The sequence below is a fragment of the Cenococcum geophilum genome (genome assembly GCF_001692895.1).
Source record: "Cenococcum geophilum 1.58 unplaced genomic scaffold K441scaffold_18, whole genome shotgun sequence".
NCBI lineage: Eukaryota > Fungi > Ascomycota > Dothideomycetes > Gloniales > Gloniaceae > Cenococcum > Cenococcum geophilum.
Genome location: NW_027137576.1, coordinates 2,116,037 through 2,140,579, shown reverse-complemented (window position 1 = coordinate 2,140,579; position 24,543 = coordinate 2,116,037). Strand labels below are relative to the sequence as shown.

The following is a 24,543-nucleotide window of genomic DNA, read 5'->3' as shown; positions in this document are numbered from 1 at the left end:
AATATTGAAAATGAAACCAATGCTGCTCTATATACCGACCTATCTGAAAGTCGCATTCGCCCTACCTTTCCACCGTGCAGTTGCCTTTTGCTGATAAGCAGTATGACTATCCGAGACTTTATCATCGTTGCTAGCGCCATTCGATTCAACGTCAGAACCCGAAGGAGAGTTGTCTATAGGCATCAGAGACCGCCAAAGTGTCTTTATTATTGGACTTGATCACTAATAATGGTCTCTTGGTTAGTATTGTTATCCCGTAATAACTTTCTTTTAATATTGCGCGGGTATAAGGAGCTGAAGATTTTATAACTTATAGAGTAGGCTTTTCTTTATAATTTAGTATAATTTTAATATTAATAGGTGTTATAGGAGGGTATATTAATTTTATTAAAGTTAATAAGGTCTTCTTATATAATCTATTTAGGTTTTCTATAAATTTTACTAAAGTGGGCGACAGTAATCAACTACGGCCGGTTACCCTCGCGGGAGACCAGGGGAATTGCTTTGACAGTGTCATCGGCCAGGCTCTTTTCACTCGTTTAGAGACGGGCGGTCTCGATGCTGTGCTCCTTGGGACTCAGCATCGCTTTAATAGCGAAATCAATGCGCTAATCAGTTCAATTTTCTACCATAATCGTCTCAAAGCTCATCAATCCTGCGACGCTCGTCCTACCAGGCTCACCCTGCATAGCTTCAACCACAAGCGTTTTGGGATCCGTTCCTCTATTGTTTTCATCAGTGCCGTCAACAGTAACGCCGAGTGCCTTGGTAATAGTTCATCTAAGTACAATGAGATTAACTTGGTAATTGCAATGCATCTGGTTGAAGACCTTATTCGCGCAAAATTTCATCCTAAGACCATCGGAATCCTCTGCCCGTATCAAGCTCAATACAGCCTATACAAAAAGGCGATCAACCATTTGCAGCACCGCTACCCACAATGGAAGCTCTCCGAGCTCTTGGTACAGAAATTCCATGGTTTTCAAGGTGGAGAGCGTTCTATTATTATTGCTGATCTCGTCGTTGACAGATACCCTGGGTTTCTTACTCAGCCTAACCGCCTTAACGTCGCATTATCTCGTGCGCGCGACGCTTTGTACATCATCGGCAAAGTGGGCGCGTACGAAGGCAATAAGAATCTCCGTACCTCCGCACTTATGAAGATTGTTACGCATTGCAAACTAAACAACTACGACACCATCGATGACCGCACAGATACTAGCGCCTACGTTGGTGCGGATGACTCTAAAGAGGAGGACGCCGATGCGGACGACTCTGGAGATGAGGACGTTGGTGCGGATGATTCTGAAGATGAGGACGTTGGTGAAATCGTCATCAACTAGAGAGCCATACCAGCGAGTCGTTATCAGTGATCAAGTCCCCAATATTAAAGACACTTTGGCGGTCTCTGATGCCTATAGACAACTCTCCTTCGGGTTCTGACGTTGAATCGAATGGCGCTAGCAACGACGATAAAGTCTCGGAATTTTAGGGATAGTCATACTGCTTATCAGCAAAAGGCAACTGCACGGTGGAAAGGTAGGGTGAATGCGACCTTCAGATAAGTCGGTATGTGGAGAATATACCAAAGTTCATATACGTACACCCCCCACCAAACAGGCTTAGATCCTTCCTCTTCAAGTTAGAATATCACGTGTGTTTGACTTGTTTTACACCCAAATCGCGAAAACAACACTACGCGCCCATACTTAATGACTAGCAGGACTGCGGAGTGCTCTGCGAGGCGCTATAAGAACTAGATTGGGTGCTGCCTCTATTTAACGTCTGTAGATTGCCTTTACGAGCACGCCCACTTCCGCGCCCGTTTCTGCACCCACACCCGCGCCCGCCTACGGGTCGTTCGAATGCTGAAATCTCCCGCTGAGTAGAGTTATTAGTGCGATTTGTAGAGCCAGCCGTAGAGCCAGCTGGGCGACCGTGACGGCGCTCTGCAATTGCAGGCTCTTGGATAAGAAGGTAAGGCAAATGCGAGGTGTTAATTTAGGTATCCCTTGACCCGTCTGCGTCCAACGCCAAGGCCGCACAGACAGGCACACGTGAGAATCAGGTTTAACAAGAGCTTCTTATTGGCTGGATCCTTATCGATAACGTTGGACGCACGCCAACGGGTCAAGGGATAGGCGTGCGGTGTTGTTTTTTTGGGTGTAAACAAGTCAAACACACGTGATATTCTAACTTGAAGAGGAAGGATCTAAGCTTGTTTGGTGGGGGGTATACACATGAACTTTGGTATATTCTCTATATCTAACCTATCTGAAAGTCGCATTCGCCCTACCTTTCCACCGTGCAGTTGCCTTTTGCTGATAAGCAGTATGACTATCCGAGACTTTATCGTCGTTGCTAGCGCCATTCGATTCAACGTCAGAACCCGAAGGAGAGTTGTCTATAGGCGTCAGAGACCGCCAAAGTGTCTTCATTATTGGGGACTTGATCACTGATAATGGTCTCTTGGTTAGTATTGCTATTCCGATCCGGATCATTCTCTCCCGCGCTGTCATCCGCACCAATATCGTCAAACCCCGAACGTACATTTGGCCTCACGGGCTTGCTCCTTACCGCCAATCGCGCACGACTACAACCTGATATAATTGGAGTTTCAATGGCGGTAGGATCGTGGGACAAGGAAGGCATAATTAATATAGTAGATGAGCAGTTGAGCGCCCGCAGAAGGAAGGAACAGGACATACACGGCAGGAAGGTGACTCAACACCATGCCAAGACTAGCGATAGGCCTATATTGAGGGCAGGAGTGAAAGGAACGACGGTAGAAAACGATCTAGCCGTCGCTAGATAGGCCCTCCAGCATCAACACCTTGCCAAGACTGGTGATAATTACTAACTACTACACTAGTTGAATCCAATTGCAACCGTTGTAATATTGATTTAATCAACTTAATTGTCAGGTGACGAAGTCACCTCGCCTATATGTATTGTTCCGCACAGCCGTGCCTGGCATCTTGCCAGTCACTCGCTTACCTTTTGTAGGTTTGTGCTGTGGCTGAGTGGTGCGGAGCTTGTCACCTCATATTAATTAACTAAGCCCTCTCCTTATAAAGCTTTCAACTCTAATATACTTAGTAAAACCTATATACTTAAAGAAAATAACAACTTTCCTTATAGTAACTAATTAAAGAGAAATAAAGTAGTTTTCTTTAAGTAAAAATATACGATTTATTACTATAAGAACTATTTTATTTAATCTTTTAATTATTAAAACTAAACCAGGCACACGATAGGTGTATCGCATAGGCAAAACGACACAGCGTTAAATTTGCACTAGATAAATACTAGCTTATCTACTTTATAAGGAAAAGGTGGGTAAATAACGACCTAGTATTAATAGTAAGCGTCTAGGGCTGCGAGGCAAATAAGAAACTACCCTTAAGGTCCTAAGGGTCTACGTAGATGCTAAACTAAACTAGAACGTGTATATTACATAAGCGACTTATAAAGGAGCAGCGGCTTTTATAGCGGTATTATAAATTATAGCCTTAACCTAGGGACCCTTATTTAGACGAACACGACTACTATATATAGTAGTAGTAAGGCTAATAATGCTATACGGCGCCTAGATCTGAGGTATAGAACTAAACGGTAAACTACTAGCGAAAAGCTTCCTAGTGCTACTAGGGAAGCTATAAAACTAATACCTATATAGAATTATAGGGCTTGTAAAAGGGCCTTACGTACTATATTAGAACGCGAAGTAGTAATACTACTACTAGATATATATATAGAAGCAACCGCTATATAAAGAGCATTTATAGTATAATGCTACCTAGTAAAGAAGGAGATATACTAAATACTAGAACGTATATAAGGAGCAAGGGCCCCTTAAAGGGGTATTACGCCTAAGCTTATAAGCTAAGAAGCCCTCTACCTATAAGTGGTAGAGAGAGAATAGAAAATATAGAAGTTATTATAATACTAAGCGGAGACCTAGCGCTATGCTAGTAGAGCGCCACGGCAATATAAGATAGGGGGCTACTAGTATAAGTGGGGATCTACTACATATATCGCAAGATAGATAGATATTAAGTGGAAATAACGCTAGAATGAAGCGGTAAAAGTATAAAGAGCAACTATATAGAGTATTCTATAGTTAATACTAACTCTCCCCCTATATAAAGGACAGATAAAGGCAGAATCTATAACTATCCTTTTACTATAAATAGAGGTTTTAGGACTAAATATATAGCTAGTAAGCATCTATATCCTAAATACTATACTATATTATATTATACTATACATATAGCTAGCCTATATAGTTAGTACGCTATATAATACTCTTTTACAACTACTATATAGTAAAAGACTAGCTATTTACTAAGGTAGGTATATATAATATTACCTAAATACTTTTTATAAGTAGGGGTCTATATATAGTAGTATAATAGCGTATAAGATCTAATAGAAGGATATAGGAAGGTATACTCCTTTCTAGCCCTTTAGGGACTAAATATCCCTACTAAGCTAAAGGTGGTATATAAGTGAATTACTAAATCCTTTTACTACCCCCTAGGCATTTTAAGATACCTTAAAAGTATAGTATAAAAGGTAGATATATTATAAAGGTAAATAGGCTAGGCAAAGGCGGAGCGCGTAAGACTAGCTAGAAGATTACACCTAGGTTTTTCCCTTATTAGGGATTTTTCCTATAAGTAGAAGGGAGAAGCCTATATAGACCTAGAAAAGGGACGAAATTAGGCAATAAATAGAATAAATAATAATTCTTGTTATTTATTATTAAAACTATAGAGAGGATTATTAAATAATATATAAGAAAACACTATTATAAAAATAAAAAGGTTTTTATTAAGGCTATTAAGTATAAATAGAAAAATATATTATAAGAAAATATTAAAATTTATATAGTAATTAACTTATAAGGCTTAGTAATATAGTACTAAAGCTTTGAAACTTTATAGATTTAATCGCGATAGACTTTTATATCTAAATCCAAGCCTTTATTATCTTAATTGAAAGGAGTAGTCCGCGTGGGCCCAATAGGGATCCGAATCGGACGTTAAGCAATGAATTATTATTATTATTATCTTAATTGACTTATATTTAGTAAAATCAGTAGTATTATATAGATCCTTATATAAATTTCGGTAGGGACCCCTCGCTTACTAAAAGTGTCTTACGACTTCTATCTATGCCTGCAGGTTCAGCTAATAGCGCCTTGGCAAAATTCTTAGCTGAGGAGATTTTTGTAAAGCTCTCTTTTGAGCTAGAATTCACCTAATGAGCTATTACATTTTACAAGTCTCTCAGAGCATTCGGATCCTTTTTTAACGAATGGGCCTCTACCTAGAGTGTTTAGAGTTGTTTGCCTCACCGACACCTGTCTTATTAACAACCTTCCGAAGCACGCATCCATCCACAGAACGGTTTCTTGTCTCAGCCTTTCCAATGCTCTAGCTAGAGGAGGCAGTCTGGATGCAGGGTCTCCGATTGGTGTAAGGCTGAAAAACTATATGTTACAATATACTATCAATACGAAGGCTCTCGAGCGAGCTACTCAACCATGTCCTCTCTCCCCACGTAGCATACTACCATCTTAGAACTCCAAGCTCACGAAGGCAAATTTAGTTTCGATTAACAGTCGAAAAACTAACCTTGTTAGGGCGGTCAGCTTCTTCTGGTATCTTCCAATTTCCTTCTCGAAATCACTCAATAACCAGTAGCCCATCACTCGGGGGAAGCTTCATTGTCCGGCCGAGTCAAGCACATACCCAGACATTTGATTGCTTCTCTCCTTCGATTAAAAATGCTACGCTTCTAGTACGATCCCTGCTTCGAACTTGTTCTTTGTTATCGATTCTTTGATAGTTGGTTTTCTTTGTTAACGAGTCCTATCTCTTTTTATACACTCTCCAGAATAACAATTGCATTGTTTTTATACGTCTTTATTTTCTTGTTACGTGCCTCGTAGAGATCGTCTTTGTGAATGTAAGCCTATAACTTAAGTAAGTGTATAATACTCCCTCGGCAAAGTTCCGAAAATTGTCATCGGCCAACCCGACTCACCCATCAACCATGCCGAATCAGGCTCGCCATGACCTTGATGTTCACGCGCAAGCACCACTCAGGCTTGTAACAGCCGCGAATACCAATGATCGCTATCTTCTTCTCAATGACCCCTCCATCACCCTATCTGATCTAGACAATGCCATCCATATCTTCCGCCAGTCCAGTTTTGAAGATCTCGATCCATCGACATACTGCAAACTCCGACCCGCACTTCGCTTAGTCTCAATGTTCCTAAAATCAGACGCAATGCTCGAATGGTTCGTACGCCCAGCTTTTGGAAAATCACTAATAGACTCAGTGTCCGGGAAGACTTTCCTGCCCGATGTCCCCAGCGAAAACAGCAGTATATCAGCGAAGTCCGGCAGGCGCTCAAGTATATGAAATATTGTGTGCGGTTCAAGTTCGTCGATAGTTTGGATTGCTTCTCACTGACACAAAAGGACGTTAATAAGGCGTTCAGAAATCCACACCCACATACGATTTATACATCAGTTCATCCAACTATGATCCAGATACGCGGCAAATACCGCTAATTTGTGGATACCGAGTATGCTACCAGCAATATTTGCGATATTTTACGTTTCGACTTCATGCTCGCAACCACAATTATGCATGAGTTGACCCATGCCTTTGGCATAATGTGTCGAGGTGACCTCAAAGAGCCGTACCATCGCCTCACTAACCCACAAGCGGAGTGGGGGTGGTCGTGGGAAGATTTTGCTCTCGGAGGCATCATTAACCCTTTCGATCGAACGTCGGCGCGGATTTCGTTCTTGATGGGGAAGGTATGGCTCTCAGACAAGGTTGCGTATACTGCTGGTGGCAAGCAGTGGACAGCTGTACCTATGGCTTGGATATGTCAGTGGTTCCGGAAATCGACGTGGGCTGCGATCGCTGAGAACGGCCCTAGTGTTGTTCTCCCACCCACTTGTGCATTGAAGTTGCATTGCACCAGCGATGGCTATTACACTGTCTTCGCCGACAGCGGTGTAGCTTTGAGGGGCGTACAGAGACTCAAGATGAGGGTTACGACCCTTGCTCAACGCTTTGCTAGCTATGCCCGCATCAGCCTACGCTATCATGAGTGTTACAACCGTCAAGACGATAATAGAACCCACTGCAGTTTCTAACGCAGATCACACGAATTCTTCCAGCCCTTTGGTAACACGAGTTGCCAAAGTTGTCGACTTCATCGACACCGTAACTATTGCTGCATGGGATGTACGAATGCCTGTGAATGTTCTCAAGCGAACTCAAGAGAGTATCACCGGAGATGCCGACGGTGGCTTTCAGGCGGTTGCATCGCGTTCAGCGTGGAGGAGAGCCAGAGTGCGAAGGGTGACGCATCTCCTACGATCCGTTGCCCGCTTCTTCGTCCATTCAAGTATCTAATTATATCCAGGTGAGTTTACGCCATTGGACCAAATGCTGGCGACAGCAGGTAAGTCCCAAAAAGAGCATGCCCCCGGCTAGTCCGGGAGTTTTCAATCCTAGCGTCTTCGAATATCTATTTTTTCACCCTTATCATGCGTCTTAACTGGCCAGAAAATCAAATCCCCATGTAGAATCATTCAACATTCGGATCTACATGCGTGGTACGTCCACCTCCAGCAGATTTTCTATTTTCTATTCTGACTAATGCAATGATTTCTTAAAACGACTTTAATCCTGGGCATCGATTTGCAATTGGTGTTCTCCAGACTTTTCGCAGCGTCGCCCCCAACCTTCTAACCCTAATTTCTCCCCACAATCTTCTCGATTGACCTTGTACCATTATTAATCACCTAAGCCCGTCCATGATATGCGCGTTATATCGCCCCCTCAAATAAACAATTTACATTGCTATTAAGAGATTAGGTGAGGATGACTTGATTCTCGTCCCGTGCCGTCTCACACACGTGCACAGCCACCTCATCTCACCAGGATGACAAGCTCCTCGCTCTCTTCAACGCTCTGATCTTACGCTTACGCTTTCCGAAACATTGTATTGGTAAGGATATCATTTGATGATCTGTACATATCTGCGGCTCTGGTTTCCCTAGAATCATAGTTCTCGTCCACCTAAGTGCACGTTTGGGTCGGTGCCTATCCGGGATCTATGTCATAATCTACCATCTGTCTAAGTTTGCCGCAATAACCTCAATGGTTATACAAGTTTAATTAAGCATAAGGCCGCGATCAAATTCTTGCAGATCATATTGTTCCCATCTATCAGGTTGCCACCAATTCTAACAGTCGGCAATCTAGTCACCCTGCCGTTCGCACTCCATGTCTTGTTCTACGGCAGCATAATAGTATCCTGCAGTATACTAAAAATTACAGGAAGCACCCCGGCCGCCCTGATTCCCATTTCGGTCAGATGGATCCAGTTGGGATGGCTGCTCCCCCTCTAGGCGTCCTGTGGATCTCCACAGAAAAGAAAGCCATAGACGTCTAAGTTAGTCACTCTGCTGTCCTCCTATTCTAGCGCCTTTACGCCAACCTGGCGTGTTAACTGCTTGGCATACCTATCGTGCAGCGATCGTTGGAATTGCTAACAAACACCATGCCGTACAGAGCCACGTCCCGAAAGCGTCGCAGCAGATGACGGCCCAGCTTCCGTCGCCAGCTCACCGTCTCGCAGCGCCGTGTAGTAATCCTGCGCACACACTTTGTCTCACACCCCCTCCCAACTGGCCCTTCCACTAACACACCTTTTTTCCTTTTTTGTTTCTTTTCTTGCTCTCTCCTCACCGACCAGAGCGCGCTGTCGCTCCATTGCACCGCATGCGAACGGTCGCCCGAGTCATGCGGCATGCATGTCAGCTATCTGGGGCCCGGGCTCGAAACCGCCCAGGGCGCGCGGCTCACCTACAGCCGCCAGCCGCGCCCGCATCTAGCTGTTTCTAATTTTGCGCTCTGGATAGGGCTGCCGCGGTTTGCGGGCGGACTACGTATTATGTCCCAATGCCGGTACTCGGCGATTAGTCATTGGTCCTGCTCCCCGTAGCGTGCGCATTGGCTTGCCGGAGCTAACAACGTTCCGAGACGTGCGCATTGTGCTGGGAGATGCGGACTGCGGTGAGAAGGTAGCTCTCGTTGCGTGCCATTGTGCTTTCGAGAGAGGGATTGGGGTCTCGCGTCTCGGGCAGAGGAGCTGGTCTGGAACGCGGATTGTATGTGTATAGATGGCTACTGCGCCAGGAGGACGGTTATGTACAATTCGACCCATCTATTCAAGCCTATCCTGTCCCACCGGCCCCAACCCCATGAATCTGTAACGCCAAAAATTGCCCAAGTTTTGCTCATATCAAAGTCTTCAAGCGAGGGTATCAATGCGGTGAAAATCCGACATAAACAAGCCCACCAATGTCCAAAAACGCCCTCCTTTTCCAAACTCCAACCCAAAAGTAAAAGAATTCTCCGCGAACCGATTAGCGAGCGTCGAAATGACCCTCTCCCTCCCCCCCCCCCCNCACACACGCGCACACTTTTTCGTATTTCGTATTCCGTAACCGGAAACTAAAATCCCCGACGACGGCGACGACGTCCCCCCACCCCCTATCTTCACCGCCTCCCCCGCGCCCTCGCCCAGCTCCTCTCCAGCTCCGCCGCCCGCCGTGCCGCCTCCGTGCGCCGCCTCGCGTTCATCTCCGCCTGGCTCTGCGCATAGTCCGGCAGCTCCTCATCCGGCATCTCCTCATCGCCCTCCAGCTGCTCCAGCTCCGCCGCAAAGCGGTGCGAGCTGGTCCGCGGCAGGGGCGGAGCTGGCGCGCCGTACTGCGGCGTTTGGAACGGCGGCGGCGGGTGCTGGTAGTAGGAGTGCGGCGCGGGCTGCGGCACAGCGGTGGTGGGGCGCTTGAACAGCGTGGGCGCGGCGCCGGGCGGGCTGGCGGGGCTGATGCCGGCGTCTTCGGGGAGCCCGCTGGTGGCTTCGACGAAGAGGTGGAACTGCGATGCGTCGTCGAAGGGCCCGAGCCAGGTCTGCCGGCGCGGGCGTGACGGCGGCGGCGGCGGCGGCAGGGAGGCGGCGGCGGCTTCCCGTTGCGTTTCTGGGAAGGTGCGCGAGGCGCGCGGCGTGCGTGCTGCGGGCGCTTCGAGCGAGGAGTAACGCTGCGGTGAGGCTTCCAGAGGGGGGGTCGGTTGGACGTGCGCGGAGAAGGCGCGGGAGAAGGGAGGGGGTTGGGTGGAGTGGGAGGGCGAGGACGGCATGCTGCGGTGGGCTGGGAGGTTTGCTGGTGCGGATCGGAGAGGTTCGAGGGATTGGGAGTGGTGTTGCGGGTAGTAGGAGTAGGGTGATAGTGAGGTGGAGCTCGGGTTGACGTTGGAATTGGGTTGCAGAGTTGATGATTCTGCGTCTGACCGTCGTCGAATTAGGGAAAGCAAGCCTGCCGAACTCCTTTTCTTCATGTCTGAGGAAGAAGACACGGGACCGGCGTTGCTATATGGCGCTTCGGCGGGCTGGTGTACTGAGAGGAATCGGCGGTCGTCGGAGGCATTAGGATTAGCTGGGGCGCTGGAGTTCGTATTCGCCCAATACGCCGATTGAATTTCCAGGGGTATGTTCCATTGCTGTGAGTTCTGGCGCTCCCGAGGGTTGGCCATGCACGAATCGGCGTTGACCTGGAGGAGGAGCAGTGATGACTTTAGCAACTGGAGGGACGTATGAGAGATATACTCTGGCGTGGGGATCGACGGAGGGGTCAGCAGCTTTGGGCAGGGTAGCATTGTCGGTGCGATGCTGGGGGGCGTCGATCAGGTGGGATATTTTGGAGAAGTCGTGAGAGCTGTATGCAGCTACAGGGCTGCGTTAGTGCAGAGGCAAAAAAGTTCCGGAGGAGAGGTACAGGACGAGATCGGTCAGTAGTAGTTGTAGCACAGGGGCATCCAATAAGTTATAATATGCGGCTTTGAGCATGGAGACACTAGAAGCGTCCTAAAGGATTTCGATCCAACAATGACATGTTCCCCGGAAATTAGAGCAAGACAGTCAATACCTTGGCCTATTTTGGCAGCTGAGAGGGATGCACCGCAGCGGGCGCTGCTGGATTCGAGGCTGGCCTGCCCTGAGGCAAGCCAAAAAGCATCACGGCAGGTCTGACGGGCTCACCGGCGGGCCTAGCCTTGCCCTGAAGGCTCAGGTTGCGCCTGGGCAAGGCTCATGCTCGTCTCAGCAAATGTGTTGCAGGTAAGTTCAGGTAAGTTGGGCGGCGAGGTGCACCGAATCTTCTAAGCGTGCAGGCCGGCAGCGACAGCCAGGAAAGGGTGGTGGTGATGAAAAAGGTAAGCCTTTGTTTCGCCATGCTGCCATGGTCTCGGGTTGTGAGGGAGACGGGCCTGTGCGCTCGTTGGGAGGGAGGAGGGCGACTGTGCTGTAGGCGATGAGCGCCGAGCACAGCCTCAAAGACTCGCCTGTCCAAAAATAACCTGGCGAACCCAACCGTGCCGATTTCGTATTCTGGAGCCGACGGCCCCATGCTCTCTCTTGGATCCTCGAATGCCATCACTAAAAGCCTGCCTGCCAAGCCTGCCAGCCCGCCAGCCAAAGCCCTGCCAGCCCGCCAGCCATCGTCCAGGGAGGAGGGCCCCTATGTCTCGCCGTGCACCCCCTCCCTTCTCAATCGTGGAGAAACTCTAATAACGTTATCGCGTGTCCAAGCCCGTACCTCCTTTTGTGGCCCGGCATGCCGTATCTGGCCAACTCAGCTGCGACGCCGTCCTGCGACGCCGTCTGCCGCCGCTCCCACGCTGCTGCCACCTTCCGTGGTGCAGTAGCACGTTTGCCGCTGGTCGCTTGCTCCCTCAAATTACCACACCACAGCCTTGCCCTCCTCTACACCGAATTTAGAGCCCGAATTTAGATTCCTTCGAAACTTTTGCTGTTGGTTAGGGCGCAAATCCTGTGCACAGTCACCCAACATGCCGCTCTCCCGCCTTTGCCCTTCTAGTTTCTCATTATTGCGTCTTTATATATAGCATCTGTCTATAAGCACACTCTCAAAGGTTGCTTGTGAGCCGCTGACGTGACCGCATAGCTACGGGCGGGCTTCGGCCTGAGTGTTGCCCGTGAAGCCTCCCTAGACCTCCACAAACCTAATGCTAGCAAAAACTCTCAGTGTAGGACACACGGGCGCGTTACCTTCCATTTCGAGAAAGCTTCTGGAAAGCTTGATGGCCACCTGGCGTGGTTTTGACTGCCGCCCGGCCAGGGAGAGTTCACTTGGGTCCTTGGCATGGGCTTTCCAAAGTGGAGGCTTTTGGTAAGGTAACCTCGAGCGCAACAAGGGTTGTATGGATTACTCTGGCCCACCTAATCCCCGAGCTCTACAGTCTATCAAATGCCGGCCCGATAAATATCTTCCGTCGCCTTCGGAATTGCTTCCGTGGCCATCTTTCTCCAAAAAATATTGCGGTGTGGACTAGTTCAAATATAGATTTCTAGAATTGTTCTTGTGGCTTACAGCCTTTATTCCCGCGACTAAGACACGTACATTCCTCCCACGCCTTCCTCTACACAACATCACGCTTCTGACAGGTCGGTGCTCATCTCTTCTAATCCTGCCAAATCCGAAGGATTTCCTTGTGGGGTAAGAGTCCGGCCAGCAAGGCCTAGCGGGCCAGCAAAGCTCTCTGCGGCGTAGGTAGACGATCATTAATAAACGATCACAATTTTTTAAACCCTTCTTTAATCTCGTAATTCGTATTCATTCTCGGGCGTTTCATTTCCAATCTCTCCTTCATCGAAAAGGGAATTAATGCGCTACTTTACTTTTGTTCGTGAAAAACCCCTCGATCACCCGCTCCTCGGCACGAGCTTGGACGGAATGAGCTCCCTTTCATTATTTGTCATGTTCAGCAGATATGATTGGGATAACTAATAAATACTCTTTTTAGACTTTATCCACTTCTGGCAAGACCCAATGAAAGAAAATGTCGAGCCTCAGCAGCATCTTGCCGTACATATCAGCATTATGAACCGGAATCTAATTGTCCCAGTTGCGCAGCATGTCGCATAGTTATTCTGTTCAACGCAATCCCCAGCCGTATCTGAGCCCTCCGCTGCGATTTCTCATTCGCACGAAGCGCCTGATCATTCCTATTTGTAAAATGCCAAGCCCGATCCCAAAGGCGCAGTCGTAATTTTATCCAGAATAATTCAATCCTCAACTCAAATTTCCATTCCTCGACCATGACAGGTCCCTCCACTCGCTGCATAACTGTGCTTGCGCATAGCCACCCTGCTGGTCAGTCGAGGGTAACTGGGGTGATACCTTCCAAACACCATCCCCTACTTCCCCCCATCCGCTTTTGCCTCCTGCGCCCGTCCAGTCCAAGGAGCATGTTTCATGAGTCTTCACTTTCGCAGCTCATATGGTGCCGTTCAGTTGGATATGCATCTTGTAAAGCATAAAGTATCCCGGGTGCTAATTGATACGGTGGTACATGACTTCAAAAGGTTTGTAGTGAAGACCCAATCTCACGCTAGATAAGGTACGAGAAGGGATAGACGCATTCATTTGCGGTTATAATCGGCGCACCATACTCCCCGCAAACAAAAATTCCGAGATTAGTCAGATTTTCGAATCGACTAAGCACATTTAGATATTTGTCGGGCTTTTTCTTTTTTTGGCCAGCTTAAATTTACTTGCAGATACCCCAAAGAGGAACTTACCCGTTCATCTACACCGCGCATCTCGATAGCAAGCCATTGAGGCTGAGGACAGGTCGTACGAAGTTTGCTCAAGTCTCCGAGTGATAATTCTGGCTGAATCATTGAACCTGGCCAGACGTACCGTGTGCGGAGAGAGTTTGACCAACGACCCACTGTAAGCTGACAAAGCCTTGAAAAGCAATTTCGAAATTCTAGGGCCCTCCAGAACCAGCTCTTGCAAGGGTCCTAGACGCATGAGGTACGACTCATCAAGTGCGAGCTCGGATCTTATTGTGAGCGAGGTAGGACGAGGCACAAAGTCTCGGAAAGCTACTAATAACGAAGCCCTGTCTAGCGTTAGATTCCGTAGTCCACACCAGCCACGATGGTCCCTCCATTCTTTCAAAACTTGGTGGGAGAAAGGTGGAAAGTGAAGACCGTGAGTTCTGGCAGTATATCCTGTGGTCCAATCCGTAGATTGCAGTAATACGGGCGTTCATATATGCGACCATTCCTTTCGAATGGCTTGAACTCAAGTGCACTGATATTGGACAGCTTTTGGTCATAGTCGATAAGAACTCCTCGTTGCCTGAATGTCCCCAAGGGAGCACGTCCACGTCTCACATGAAGTACCTGAGATTTGAGATATGAAGATGAGAGATCATTTGCTAGATGTCGAACGAACTCGTGTGCAGATTGATCTATGAAGAAAAGAGACTGTATATACATCAAGAAATCGTCAGCTTCGTCAGATATACGGCGTGTTTGGTTAATCAGTTAGAGCTTCAAACGTCAAACGTTTGGCTAAGGACTGATGCGACTTCTAAAGATCCATAAGTCGACATTAGATCACTAGCGATGTGCGGTTTATTCGAGTTAAGAGGCTGATAAGCGATGACCCTCAAAGAAATATCCGGAAACCGTGTGGGAAGTACTTGAAGAAGGGTCTTAGGCAACCCAAGACACCCGACCCATGTGAACGTGTCAAGGCGTGTGATTCTTGAGAGCAGATCGAGAAGATTGTCTTCTCTTGAGTCAACATCGAACACGGTTAAGTGACGAATGAAAGGTGCTGAAAACTTGAACGGCCCTTCCAGAAGCTGAGTGGACTTTGCTGCAGCTCCCGCGATGTTTGTTAAATTCATATGGCGATACAAAGGTATGCAAAGCCGATAGATTTATAGGGCCTAGTTCGACTCCTTAAGGCTATATACGCTAGCCTAGACCGTTAAGCTACTACTTAGAGAACGATAAACTATATAACTTAAGGAGTAGAGAGTTTCCTAGTATACTAGATAAGAACTCTAGTCTATTGTAAGAGGCTATAGAGCCTTATTAAATACACGAAAATAGGTAGGTCAAGGCACCTCTAATCTAAGCTCGATAAGATGTGGTGATCGACACCAGGCCGACACGACCTTTAGAATCCTGGGGAAGATGGCTTAAAGCTATTGCGGATAATCTATTTCCGTACACTCGTATCTGATTATGCTCTAGAGTCCAGGAAGTAAAGTAAAGGATTATGCAGAGCCCAGTAAATTTAGGACAGAGGAATAACTGAGGTTCGTCACGAAGACCGTTGAGGATAATCATCGGGGCTGGTGAGATTGATTTGACGGTGATTTAAGATGGCTTCAGCACTTTCTGAGAGCTCCGAAGTAGCGTTGGATATCGAATATAGAGGACAGCAGTATCCTTCGGTGAATAGATAGTCCTTGTGTGCAGCAAGAGAGTGAAGTTGTGAATCCGCGCTAGGAAATTTCTAGCCCGTCTTCACGACCACGACAACTTCCTAGCTTGTAATGAGCTCTAACCTCCCGTCACTTCGCTTCCACTAATTTTCATCTTTCAGCCAAAGCTGAGCTGTCTAATACCGGATTCTTTGTTGAGCTTCGGGTGCCTACGGCTTTGTCACCGTGGAAGTGAGTGCAGTATCGCAAGCAAATGCCGACAAGAGCCCTTTCCTTGGTTCTCTTTGCAACGAAATCCTCTATTTAATCATTAGTCTTTTAAATTGCCACTGCTCCTCCGAGCGTCATCGACAAAACTCATCTGGAGGCTAGCTCGCACTTCACACCAGGAAATCTGCTACCATATTAAGCATATATAGCGAGTTTAAAAGTCTATTACCAACAACAATAAGTTAATGCTGCCTTTTCTTAATAAGAGTACGGTCCGGAGCCTATAATCCCTTACGCTATTAGCGTGCTATAACGATAAAAATCTAGTAATAATATTAGTAAATACTAGTTAGGTTTTTCCTAATATGCAACCTCTATCGGTAGAGGTAGTAGAAAATAGTAGAAAACGGTAAGATAGGTAAGAAAAAGGGGTGTTATAAGTAAGTCTTATAACACTAATAATTTATATAGGTTTAGATCTGGTAGGTCTTATCGATACCGAGTAGACGAATTTCGGCGGGTTAAGGGATAGGGTTATTTAACGTGTTTAAGGAGGTTCCTACTATACTACGTATAATCCTAACGCGTTAAGCGCATGTATATAGATATAGCTAGCTAGAAATAGGAAAGGATATTAAGTTTAGAATAATATAAGGGCTTGGTTAATTTAAACTAAATTAATTAGTAGCCTATATATAAGAATTCTAAACTAAAGAAGAAGAGGAGAGGGGGTTAGGTAGCGTTATAACCCTATACTTTCTGCCAAGGATTAGAGTGCGGCAGAAGTTAGTAGAAATAGCAGAAAGGCAGAAAATGCGGCAGAATGCCAGTTGGGCGTCACGACGCCGTGGCAAGTAGGAAGGTAAGATTGCAACCGACGAGTTTTAGATAAAATACAACTGACTGCCTAACGTAGGTTATGAAGGCGACCCTAGTTACAAAGGGTTGCAGGTTTCGCAAACAAATTTTGTCAGTGTTTAATCCAAATCAAGCGCATAGACAAAATTTGTTTGCGAAACCCGCAAACCTTCATCACCTACGTTACATCTAATTTTTATATAATATAGCTATGACGTTATTATTTAATATAGATAGAGAAGCTAAAGAGCTTCTACCTCGTAGTGTTTTTATAATAATTAGACGTTATAAAAGGGTTAAGATACGGCGGTAAAAAATATAGTTTTTGGTATATTTTAATGCTCCGTTACTACTAAAGCTAGGCCTATAAGCTCTTAGACTCTTAGGGAGAAATGCCTCTTTATATAATATAATTGGTTTGGAACTTAATAGGACTAGGGTATAGTAGTTTAATTAGCTTAGGAGTCCGCAAGCGTGGCACTAGATCCTTAGCGTCACGCCATGGCGGGATTTCTCCCCGGGGGTCTGATTTATGAGATAAGGTAGACTTATTATTTATCATACCTTAAGAGATGATAGCCTCAACCTCAGAGGCACTTTGTCCTCTTGGCAGTTTACAAACTCTTTCGGAATCAAGCGCTTAAAACTTCTACCCCCTCGATCAAACGCTTAAAGTAGTTCCTCTATTATTGTCGATCGGTAGTCCGTGCACCAATAAGTAAGTAAAGAATAAGAACTCTGTCTATTCAACTATGAAGAAAAGAAGCTATTTATATATAAGGTAGATATCTAAAATAGGAAAGGGAGGGGGGGTATGTAACTAAAACGGGGGTAGTAGTACACCCAAAATGAGAACAAAGATAGGGTAATAGGCTAAATTCAACCTGAATCGACACACCCCCCTAGCTTTAAGCCCTTATAGGTTAAAGCTGCATCACGGGTCTTAGTATGGTGTTAAGTCGAAAATACCCTATATCTTCTTACTTGCCTTAGTTAATTTAGATCCTGTCCTTAATATTAACCAAATTTAATTAATAAATAAATGTTTCGTGTTTCTGCCTTAGCAGAGCTTTTATTAAGCCGTCTACTACTATTACTACAGTAGGCGTCTAGTTGATCCTAATTTAATCGTTATATACTTCTTAATATAACTAGTGGTGGTGTATATTAACGTATTAGAGCTTTATAGATAGCTCCAGTCTATCCTTTATAAGTAGTTAAATCGTCTATAGATTGTTACAGTTAATTATTTACCTATTATTTAAGGTTAACCCAATTTCTTTAAAGAAGCGACTTTACTAGATTAATTCCGTTCCTGTATATAACAGAGCTATAAGCTCTGCCTTAATACTTGACTTTATTACTAACATCTGCTTAGTAGAGTGCTAGTTAATTGGTCCCCTAAATAGGGTAAATAAATATCCTTCCGTACTACGTCTACTTATTAAGTTATCTTTAAACGCTATATTGCTTGCTCCCGTAAAGACTTAACTCCCTATATTATATCCTAAATATTTAATTGCGAGTGTCCTTGTCTAATATAGGTAGGTAATTGCTTAATAAGCTACGGCGTTATATAGGGGTAAGGGATTTTATAGGAATTCCAATAGCTTACTTAAAGCTCTTGCTGTATTAGGTCTCGTAATATAGGTTATATAGAGGAGTAAGCTAATCATCCTCTAGTAGATATAGGTGTCTTAATTTAAAGCTTCCTCCGGGTTTAGTAGGAGCTCGTTAGTACTTATAGGTGTACTAACTAAGCGTATATTAGTTAAATAAAAGTTATTAGCAATCTTCTTAATATAGGAGTCTTAATAGAGCTATAGCTTCTTCTAACTCCTATCTCTTAAGACTTAAATTTTTAGGAACTAGGATAGTTTACCTAGGTCCTTTATCTCATATCTCTTTATAAGCGCATTCTTAAAGCTTAAAAGCTCTAACTGGTTCCCCTTAGTGCTTACGGCATAGATATTGTCTACATAGAAGAATATAATTAGTTAATTACTGTAGTAGAGATATAGCTCTTCGCTAATAGGCTTTAACCCCAATTTGGTTAGTTCCTAACTTAAGTTATTATACTAGAGATGTAGCGATTATTAAAGTCCGTAGAGAGCTCTGCGTAGTAGTAGATATTTACCCTTAATGGTAAATCTATCTAGACACTTAATATAGACTATTTCGTTAATTAAGCTGTTCGCGAACGCGTTAACAGCGTCGCCCTACTAAACGTCCAAATTAAATGCTGCGATAACTGCTACGAGAGCTCTAAAGACTTTAGCTGCCAGAGTCGCCGTATAGGTATCCTTATAAATCAACTCTTATAGATCGCCTCTTACATAGAGTCGTGCTTTAAACTTCGTTAGATATCTATTAGTGTCCGTTTTATAAGTAAATCTCTAGGTTATAGGCACTGTTTTAACTAACGTGTTACGGCACTGGCAGAAAGCGGTAGCTATAGTAGACATTATAGTAGACGCAGGGCTCACGTGACTTTTACGTGACTAGGGATTGTATATAACTCCTCGCGTTGCTACTTATCCTTTCCTTTCCTTTTCTCTAGCTTTAGATTCTCGTTTATAGACAATCCAATCGTATAGGCTTACGCGACCCTTTTGCCGTACTTATATCTCGATTAACTAAGTCGCTAATATTATCTAAAGCTTACTCTACTCTTTCTTCCTAAGAAGGAACTTAAATATATCTATAAGAACACAGAATAGGACCCTAAGGATATTAATAGGACCACAAGGACAGGATCTAAAAGAAAAGGATAGAACTATAAGGAAAGAACCTACAAGACATACACAGACCAGAACCCCTGAAGAAATTACCTAGAATTACCTAATACCCCTACTACTATGCCACGAACTATAGCAGTAGGTAAAGCAGCTACAGGACCCTTAAATACTTTAGACGAAGAAATAATTAACGTTTTAACCCCCTAGGCGGAGCTTGCGGCTACTAATGCCGAAATTAAACGACTGCGAGAGCTGCTTAAAGCTAGAAATACCCCTATATCTAATAATAAGTCATTATTAGACAACTAAAGACTTAGTATAGTCCTTTAGGCCCTATTCTAGCGCCTTAGTGGACCTACTAAGGCCTATATAGTACTAAGGCGGTCGGTAAAGGTCGCGGATCCCCCGCTACTTATAGACGGAACCAACCCTACATTTAATAATTAGAAGCTTTAATTACGGGATAAGCTTAAAGTTAATATAGACTACTTCCCTAACACCCAAGCCAGAATGGCCTATGTTTTCGGCCGTACTAGCGGAGATACCTAGACGCATTTACGCTTACGATATACTAAAGACTTAGCAGACCCCTTTATCTCTAAAGAAGAAATAATTAAATACTTATCTTCTATTTATAAAGACCCTTTTAAAGTATAAAACGCCCGCCTTAGCTATAAAAGCCTAAATATAAAAATAATAGAGACCTTTTTGGCCTTTTAAACCCGCTTTCTATACCTAGCCGAATAGGCCTAGATCCCCTAGGAAGACCTACTGCTAGACCTCTTTAATAAGCTTACCCTAGACCTATAGCGGGCCGTATTACTAGCTTATGCTACGGTATAGACGTTAAAGGAACTTACGGACTATTGCCTAGCTATTAACTAAGGCATTTATTAAATTAAGGCATGCGCTAACTAGCTAAAAACTAGAAACCTTATAAACTAGGCCGTAAGTACTATAAGTACGGCCCATAGTGCCCCAGTATAATCGGTAACTTCTATAGTTAACCCAGCAGCTAGCCGTGTAGCTACCCCTACTATGGGCCTAGTGTACACCTAGCCTATATATAGCGACCCCTATATATAAGCCCTTAGCAATTAAGAAGCTTACTTTTTATACGGTTAAATAGGCTACCCTATAAGGAACTGCCTAATAAAGGTAAAGATAAATAAGGTCCTATTAATTTAGGAGGATAGTATAGAGCTAGAAAAAGAGGAACCCTAGAGGAAGACTCCTCTCTAGGGTTAAAAGGGATTAATATATTATATATTAATCTAGGTCGGCTAGTTAGTAGAAAAAGCTGCACTATCCCTTATACTTTATTTCGTAATAGATATTAAGTTTTAACCTCTACTTTAGCTAACTTAGAAGCAAATGCCTTTACCTTAATTAATATAAAGTGCGCTATAAAACTAGCTAACTTTTTAAATGCACCCCTTAAAGAACTGCCTAAACTAGTCCATATTCGCGGTTATAACGGATAGATAGGACCACCTATTATAACTATCTTGCGGATTTACCTCCGCGTTAATAGACGAAGGTAGTATAACATCCCCTTCCTTATTACGGACCTTAGAAGCTATAATATAATCTTAAGGAGAAAATGGCTAGCCTATTTAGGCTTATAGCTTAATATACGGAANAGGNAGCTTATCTAGCCTAAAACTATACCCCCAACGCCTTCCTTTATAAAAGAGATCAGTATTATAATAGAAAACCTTATACGGCCGTAGATAAACACCGTTTACTAGGCCAATGCGACGCGTAAGGACTAGGCTTTTAAGAAGAATATACAGCTTAATCCGTAACGGATCCGTATACTACGCCGCCCCTAGACTGCCTATGTTATACCACCCGTACCAGAGACTTAGGAAGTCGGTAGTGGCCTAGCTAAGTCCCTAATAGAGAACTTAGGCCCTACGCAGCTATAAAGAAAGGCTAGGGATATTGGATAATATACCAAACTAATAGACTAAAAGGATAACTTGCGGAAAATAGAACGTGAACTAAGGAAGACTATAAACCCTATACCGCAAAATACGGCCCAATAAACATCCGTAAAGAAACCCATAGACCTCCCACTAGTTAATATCTGCTATATTAGCGCCATAGGATTCTACTAAAACCTAGTTCAGCCTAATACCGTTGCCTTTACAACTAGCTTATACGAAATTAATTAAATAATTAAAAAAAAAGAGGCCCTAGCCTAAAAAAAAGGCGAGTTTATAGACGAGGAGCTAGTAGAACAGAAACTACCCCGTTAATACTAGAAATTTAAAGACACCTTCTCTAAAGCAGCGTCTAATATACTCCCGCCTTACCGACTGTATAACTATAAGATTAAAATTAAGCCGGATAAGGTAGTTACCCTTAGCTATAGCCCCCTCTAATAGTAATTTACTGCCGAATTATAGGCTACAAAGTAGTATCTTATTAATAACCTGGATAAGGGCTTTATTAAGCCTAGTTAAGCCCCTTTTAACTTACCTATTCTCTTTACCAAAAAGCTAAATAGAGGACTTTGTTTCTATATTAACTACTATAAGCTTAATAATTTAACCCTTAAAGACCGCTACCTACTGCCTTTACTTAATAAGACTTTAGCCCGAATAAGTAGAGCTAAAATCTTTATAAAGCTTAATATCCGCTAAGCTTTTCACCAGATTAGAATGGACCCTAAATTAGAAGACCTTACTACGTTTCGGACCCGTTACGGAACATATAAATATAAAGTACTACCTTTTAGACTGACTAACGGACCGGCTATATACCAACGATATATAAATAACGTACTATTTAACTACCTTAACGACTTCTATATAGTATACCTAGATAATATTATAATCTACTCTAAAAATAAACTGGAATATAAAGAGTATATTTATAAAGTCCTATAACAGCTTTAGGAAGCTGGCCTCTAAGCCAATATTAAGAAGTTAGAATTTAGTATTAAGCGTATAAAGTACTTAGGGTTTATTATTAGTATAAACGGGATTAAGACAGACCTAGAAAAGACGGCTATAATTAACTAATAAGTACCCCTAAGGACCGTAAAGGGGGTATAGTCATTCTTAGGGTTTTGTAACTTCTACTAATACTTTATTAAGAACTACAGCAGGATTACCCGGCCACTAAGCCTACTTACCCATAAGAACCAGCCCTTTTACTTTAACACCGTATATAGGCAGGCCTTTAACGAGCTTAAGAAACGACTAGTCTCTACTCCCTTACTCGCCCACTTTAACCTAGAACGGCCCTCAATGCTAGAAACTAATGCCTTAGATAGTGTTATAGCTAGCGTTTACTCCCAAAAGCAGACAAACGGAGAATAGTACCCTATTACTTACTATTTAAAGACTATAGTAAATGCTAAGCTAAACTACCCGATTTATAATAAAGAAATATTAGCTATTATCTATAGCTTTTAGCACTGGCGAGTATAGCTAGAAGGAACCCCTAAACCTATTTAAGTAGTTTTAGATTATAAGGCCTTAGAATATTTTATAATAACGAAAGCCCTTATAGCCTGGCAGGCGCGCTAGGCAGATATCCTATCTTAGTTTAACTTCCTAATTATATATAGGCCAGGCGCTACTAACCGTGCGGATACTCTTATAAGACGTAAATAGGACCTAAATAACCAGATAGCCGCGAAGATCTCATTACGGACTTAGACGCTACTATAACTAGAGCACCTTAACCCTCGGATATAAGAAGAACTAAGTACTAAATCTTTAAGCGCTGAGATTTATCCTATTAACCCTACGGAATTTAACCTTATTAATAAACTACTATAAGCAAACTATACGGACCCTTCTCTATAGGAGTACCGCGAAAAGGCAAAGGATATTACCAGCCTATAGTCCCTTAAAAATGGACTGCTTAAGCACTAGGAATAGCTAGTAGTAGTAAAAGAATAGAACTTATAAACCCGGCTTATCACCAAAGCACATACCTAGGTCTCTACGGCCTACCCCAAAAAAAATAAGACCTATAAAATTATTAGTGACCGTTACTACTAGCCCGGAATAGTTATAGATATTAACCGTTATATACGGAACTGCAACAACTACTATAGGTCTACAATTCCACGAGATAAGACCCTAGGACTATTAAAGCCACTCCCAATACCAGAGCGCCCCTAGCAGCATATCTCCATAGATTTCTATAAACTACCAGTAGACCGTAACGGGTACGATATAGTTATAATCTTAGTTAACCGTTTTAGTAAACGCCCTTTCTTAATCCCCTATTACAAGAATATCGATGCTAAAGAGGCGGCCTAACTATATATCTATTACATCTACCGAATTTACGGACTATTAGATACTATTATATTGGACCGCGGACCGTAGTTTATATTAGCTTTCTGGAATAAGTTTACTTAGATCCTAGGAATTAAGCTAAAGCTTTCTACGGCGTACTACCCCTAGATAGATAGTTAGACGGAGATTATAAATTAATACTTAGACTAGAGACTCCGGCCCTTTATTAACTACTTCTAAGATAACTAGGGTGAACTGCTACCTCTAATAGACTACGCCCAGGCGACCTTACCCTATAACTTTATAGGATTCGTACCTATCTAACTAGAAATGGGGTATCTACTATAAATAAGCTTTGACTGGGATAGACTAGAAGGACCACAGACCGTACGCGAGAAACTGTCTTATAAGGAAGCCCAGCAGTACACTAAGCGCTTAGAGGAAGCCTAGACAGTAGCCCATATAAATCTAAAAAAGGCCTAAAAATTAATAAAACAGCAGGCAAATAAGTATAGGCACGAGCCCGACTTTACCGTAGGTAATATGGTCTAGGTTATAATAAAGAACTAGAAGACGGAACGGCTAAGTTATAAGCTCAATTATTAGATAGCAGGACTGTATAAGGTCCTTAAGAAAATAGGCAACTTATATAAAGTAGAGCTCCTAAATTTAATTAAGGTCCACCCTATTTTCTTACCGGATAAGCTACGGAAGGCAGCAAACGACCTATTACCTAGACAAAAGAACAAACCCCCCCTGCTAATTTAAGTTAATAGCGATAACAAATAGGAAATTAAAGAGATACTGGCCTATAAGCTAGTAAGGAAAACGCTAAAGTACCACGTTAGTTAGAAAGGCTATAACCCAGATCCTACCTAGTACCCTATATAAAACTTTATCGGCAGTCCCTATAAGCTTTAAGAATTCTATAGCCGTTACCCTAATAAACCGGGACCGCTAAAGTACCTAGATAAATAGATGGAATGCTAGTATAATAAAGATAATAAGCTACCAGAAGAGTATAAAGATAAGAATACCCTATAGGTATAATACGGACATATAAAGCCTAAGGGCAGGCTTTTACGGAGGGGGGG

At 43.6% G+C, this 24,543-nt stretch overlaps 5 protein-coding genes across 5 annotated transcripts; 3 read left to right on the top strand and 2 right to left on the bottom strand.

Moving 5' to 3' along the window:
- Positions 1-2,524: 2,524 nt before the first annotated feature.
- On the top strand, positions 2,525-2,789 carry K441DRAFT_659154 (uncharacterized protein; the record flags this gene model as incomplete). Its single annotated transcript, XM_067648474.1, has 1 exon — positions 2,525-2,789. A coding segment is annotated over one exon (227 nt), but the record flags the coding sequence as incomplete, so codon positions are not given.
- A 3,274-nt stretch (positions 2,790-6,063) lies between these two features.
- On the top strand, positions 6,064-6,438 carry K441DRAFT_696038 (uncharacterized protein; the record flags this gene model as incomplete). The annotated part of the gene is made up of 1 exon (XM_067652855.1): positions 6,064-6,438. The coding sequence occupies one exon, from the start codon at positions 6,064-6,066 to the stop codon at positions 6,436-6,438; it is 375 nt and encodes a 124-aa protein (XP_067504632.1).
- A 257-nt stretch (positions 6,439-6,695) lies between these two features.
- K441DRAFT_677018 (uncharacterized protein) lies at positions 6,696-7,449 on the top strand (the record flags this gene model as incomplete). The annotated part of the gene is made up of 2 exons (XM_067651020.1): positions 6,696-6,915; positions 7,112-7,449. The coding sequence occupies 2 exons, from the start codon at positions 6,696-6,698 to the stop codon at positions 7,447-7,449; spliced, it is 558 nt and encodes a 185-aa protein (XP_067504631.1).
- A 2,134-nt stretch (positions 7,450-9,583) lies between these two features.
- Positions 9,584-10,980, bottom strand: K441DRAFT_87078 (uncharacterized protein). The gene has a single exon (XM_067654501.1). The coding sequence runs from the start codon at positions 10,762-10,764 to the stop codon at positions 9,604-9,606; it is 1,161 nt and encodes a 386-aa protein (XP_067504630.1). The 5' UTR covers positions 10,765-10,980; the 3' UTR covers positions 9,584-9,603.
- A 4,036-nt stretch (positions 10,981-15,016) lies between these two features.
- On the bottom strand, positions 15,017-15,354 carry K441DRAFT_87053 (uncharacterized protein). The gene has a single exon (XM_067654500.1). The coding sequence runs from the start codon at positions 15,278-15,280 to the stop codon at positions 15,062-15,064; it is 219 nt and encodes a 72-aa protein (XP_067504629.1). The 5' UTR covers positions 15,281-15,354; the 3' UTR covers positions 15,017-15,061.
- Positions 15,355-24,543: the final 9,189 nt, after the last annotated feature.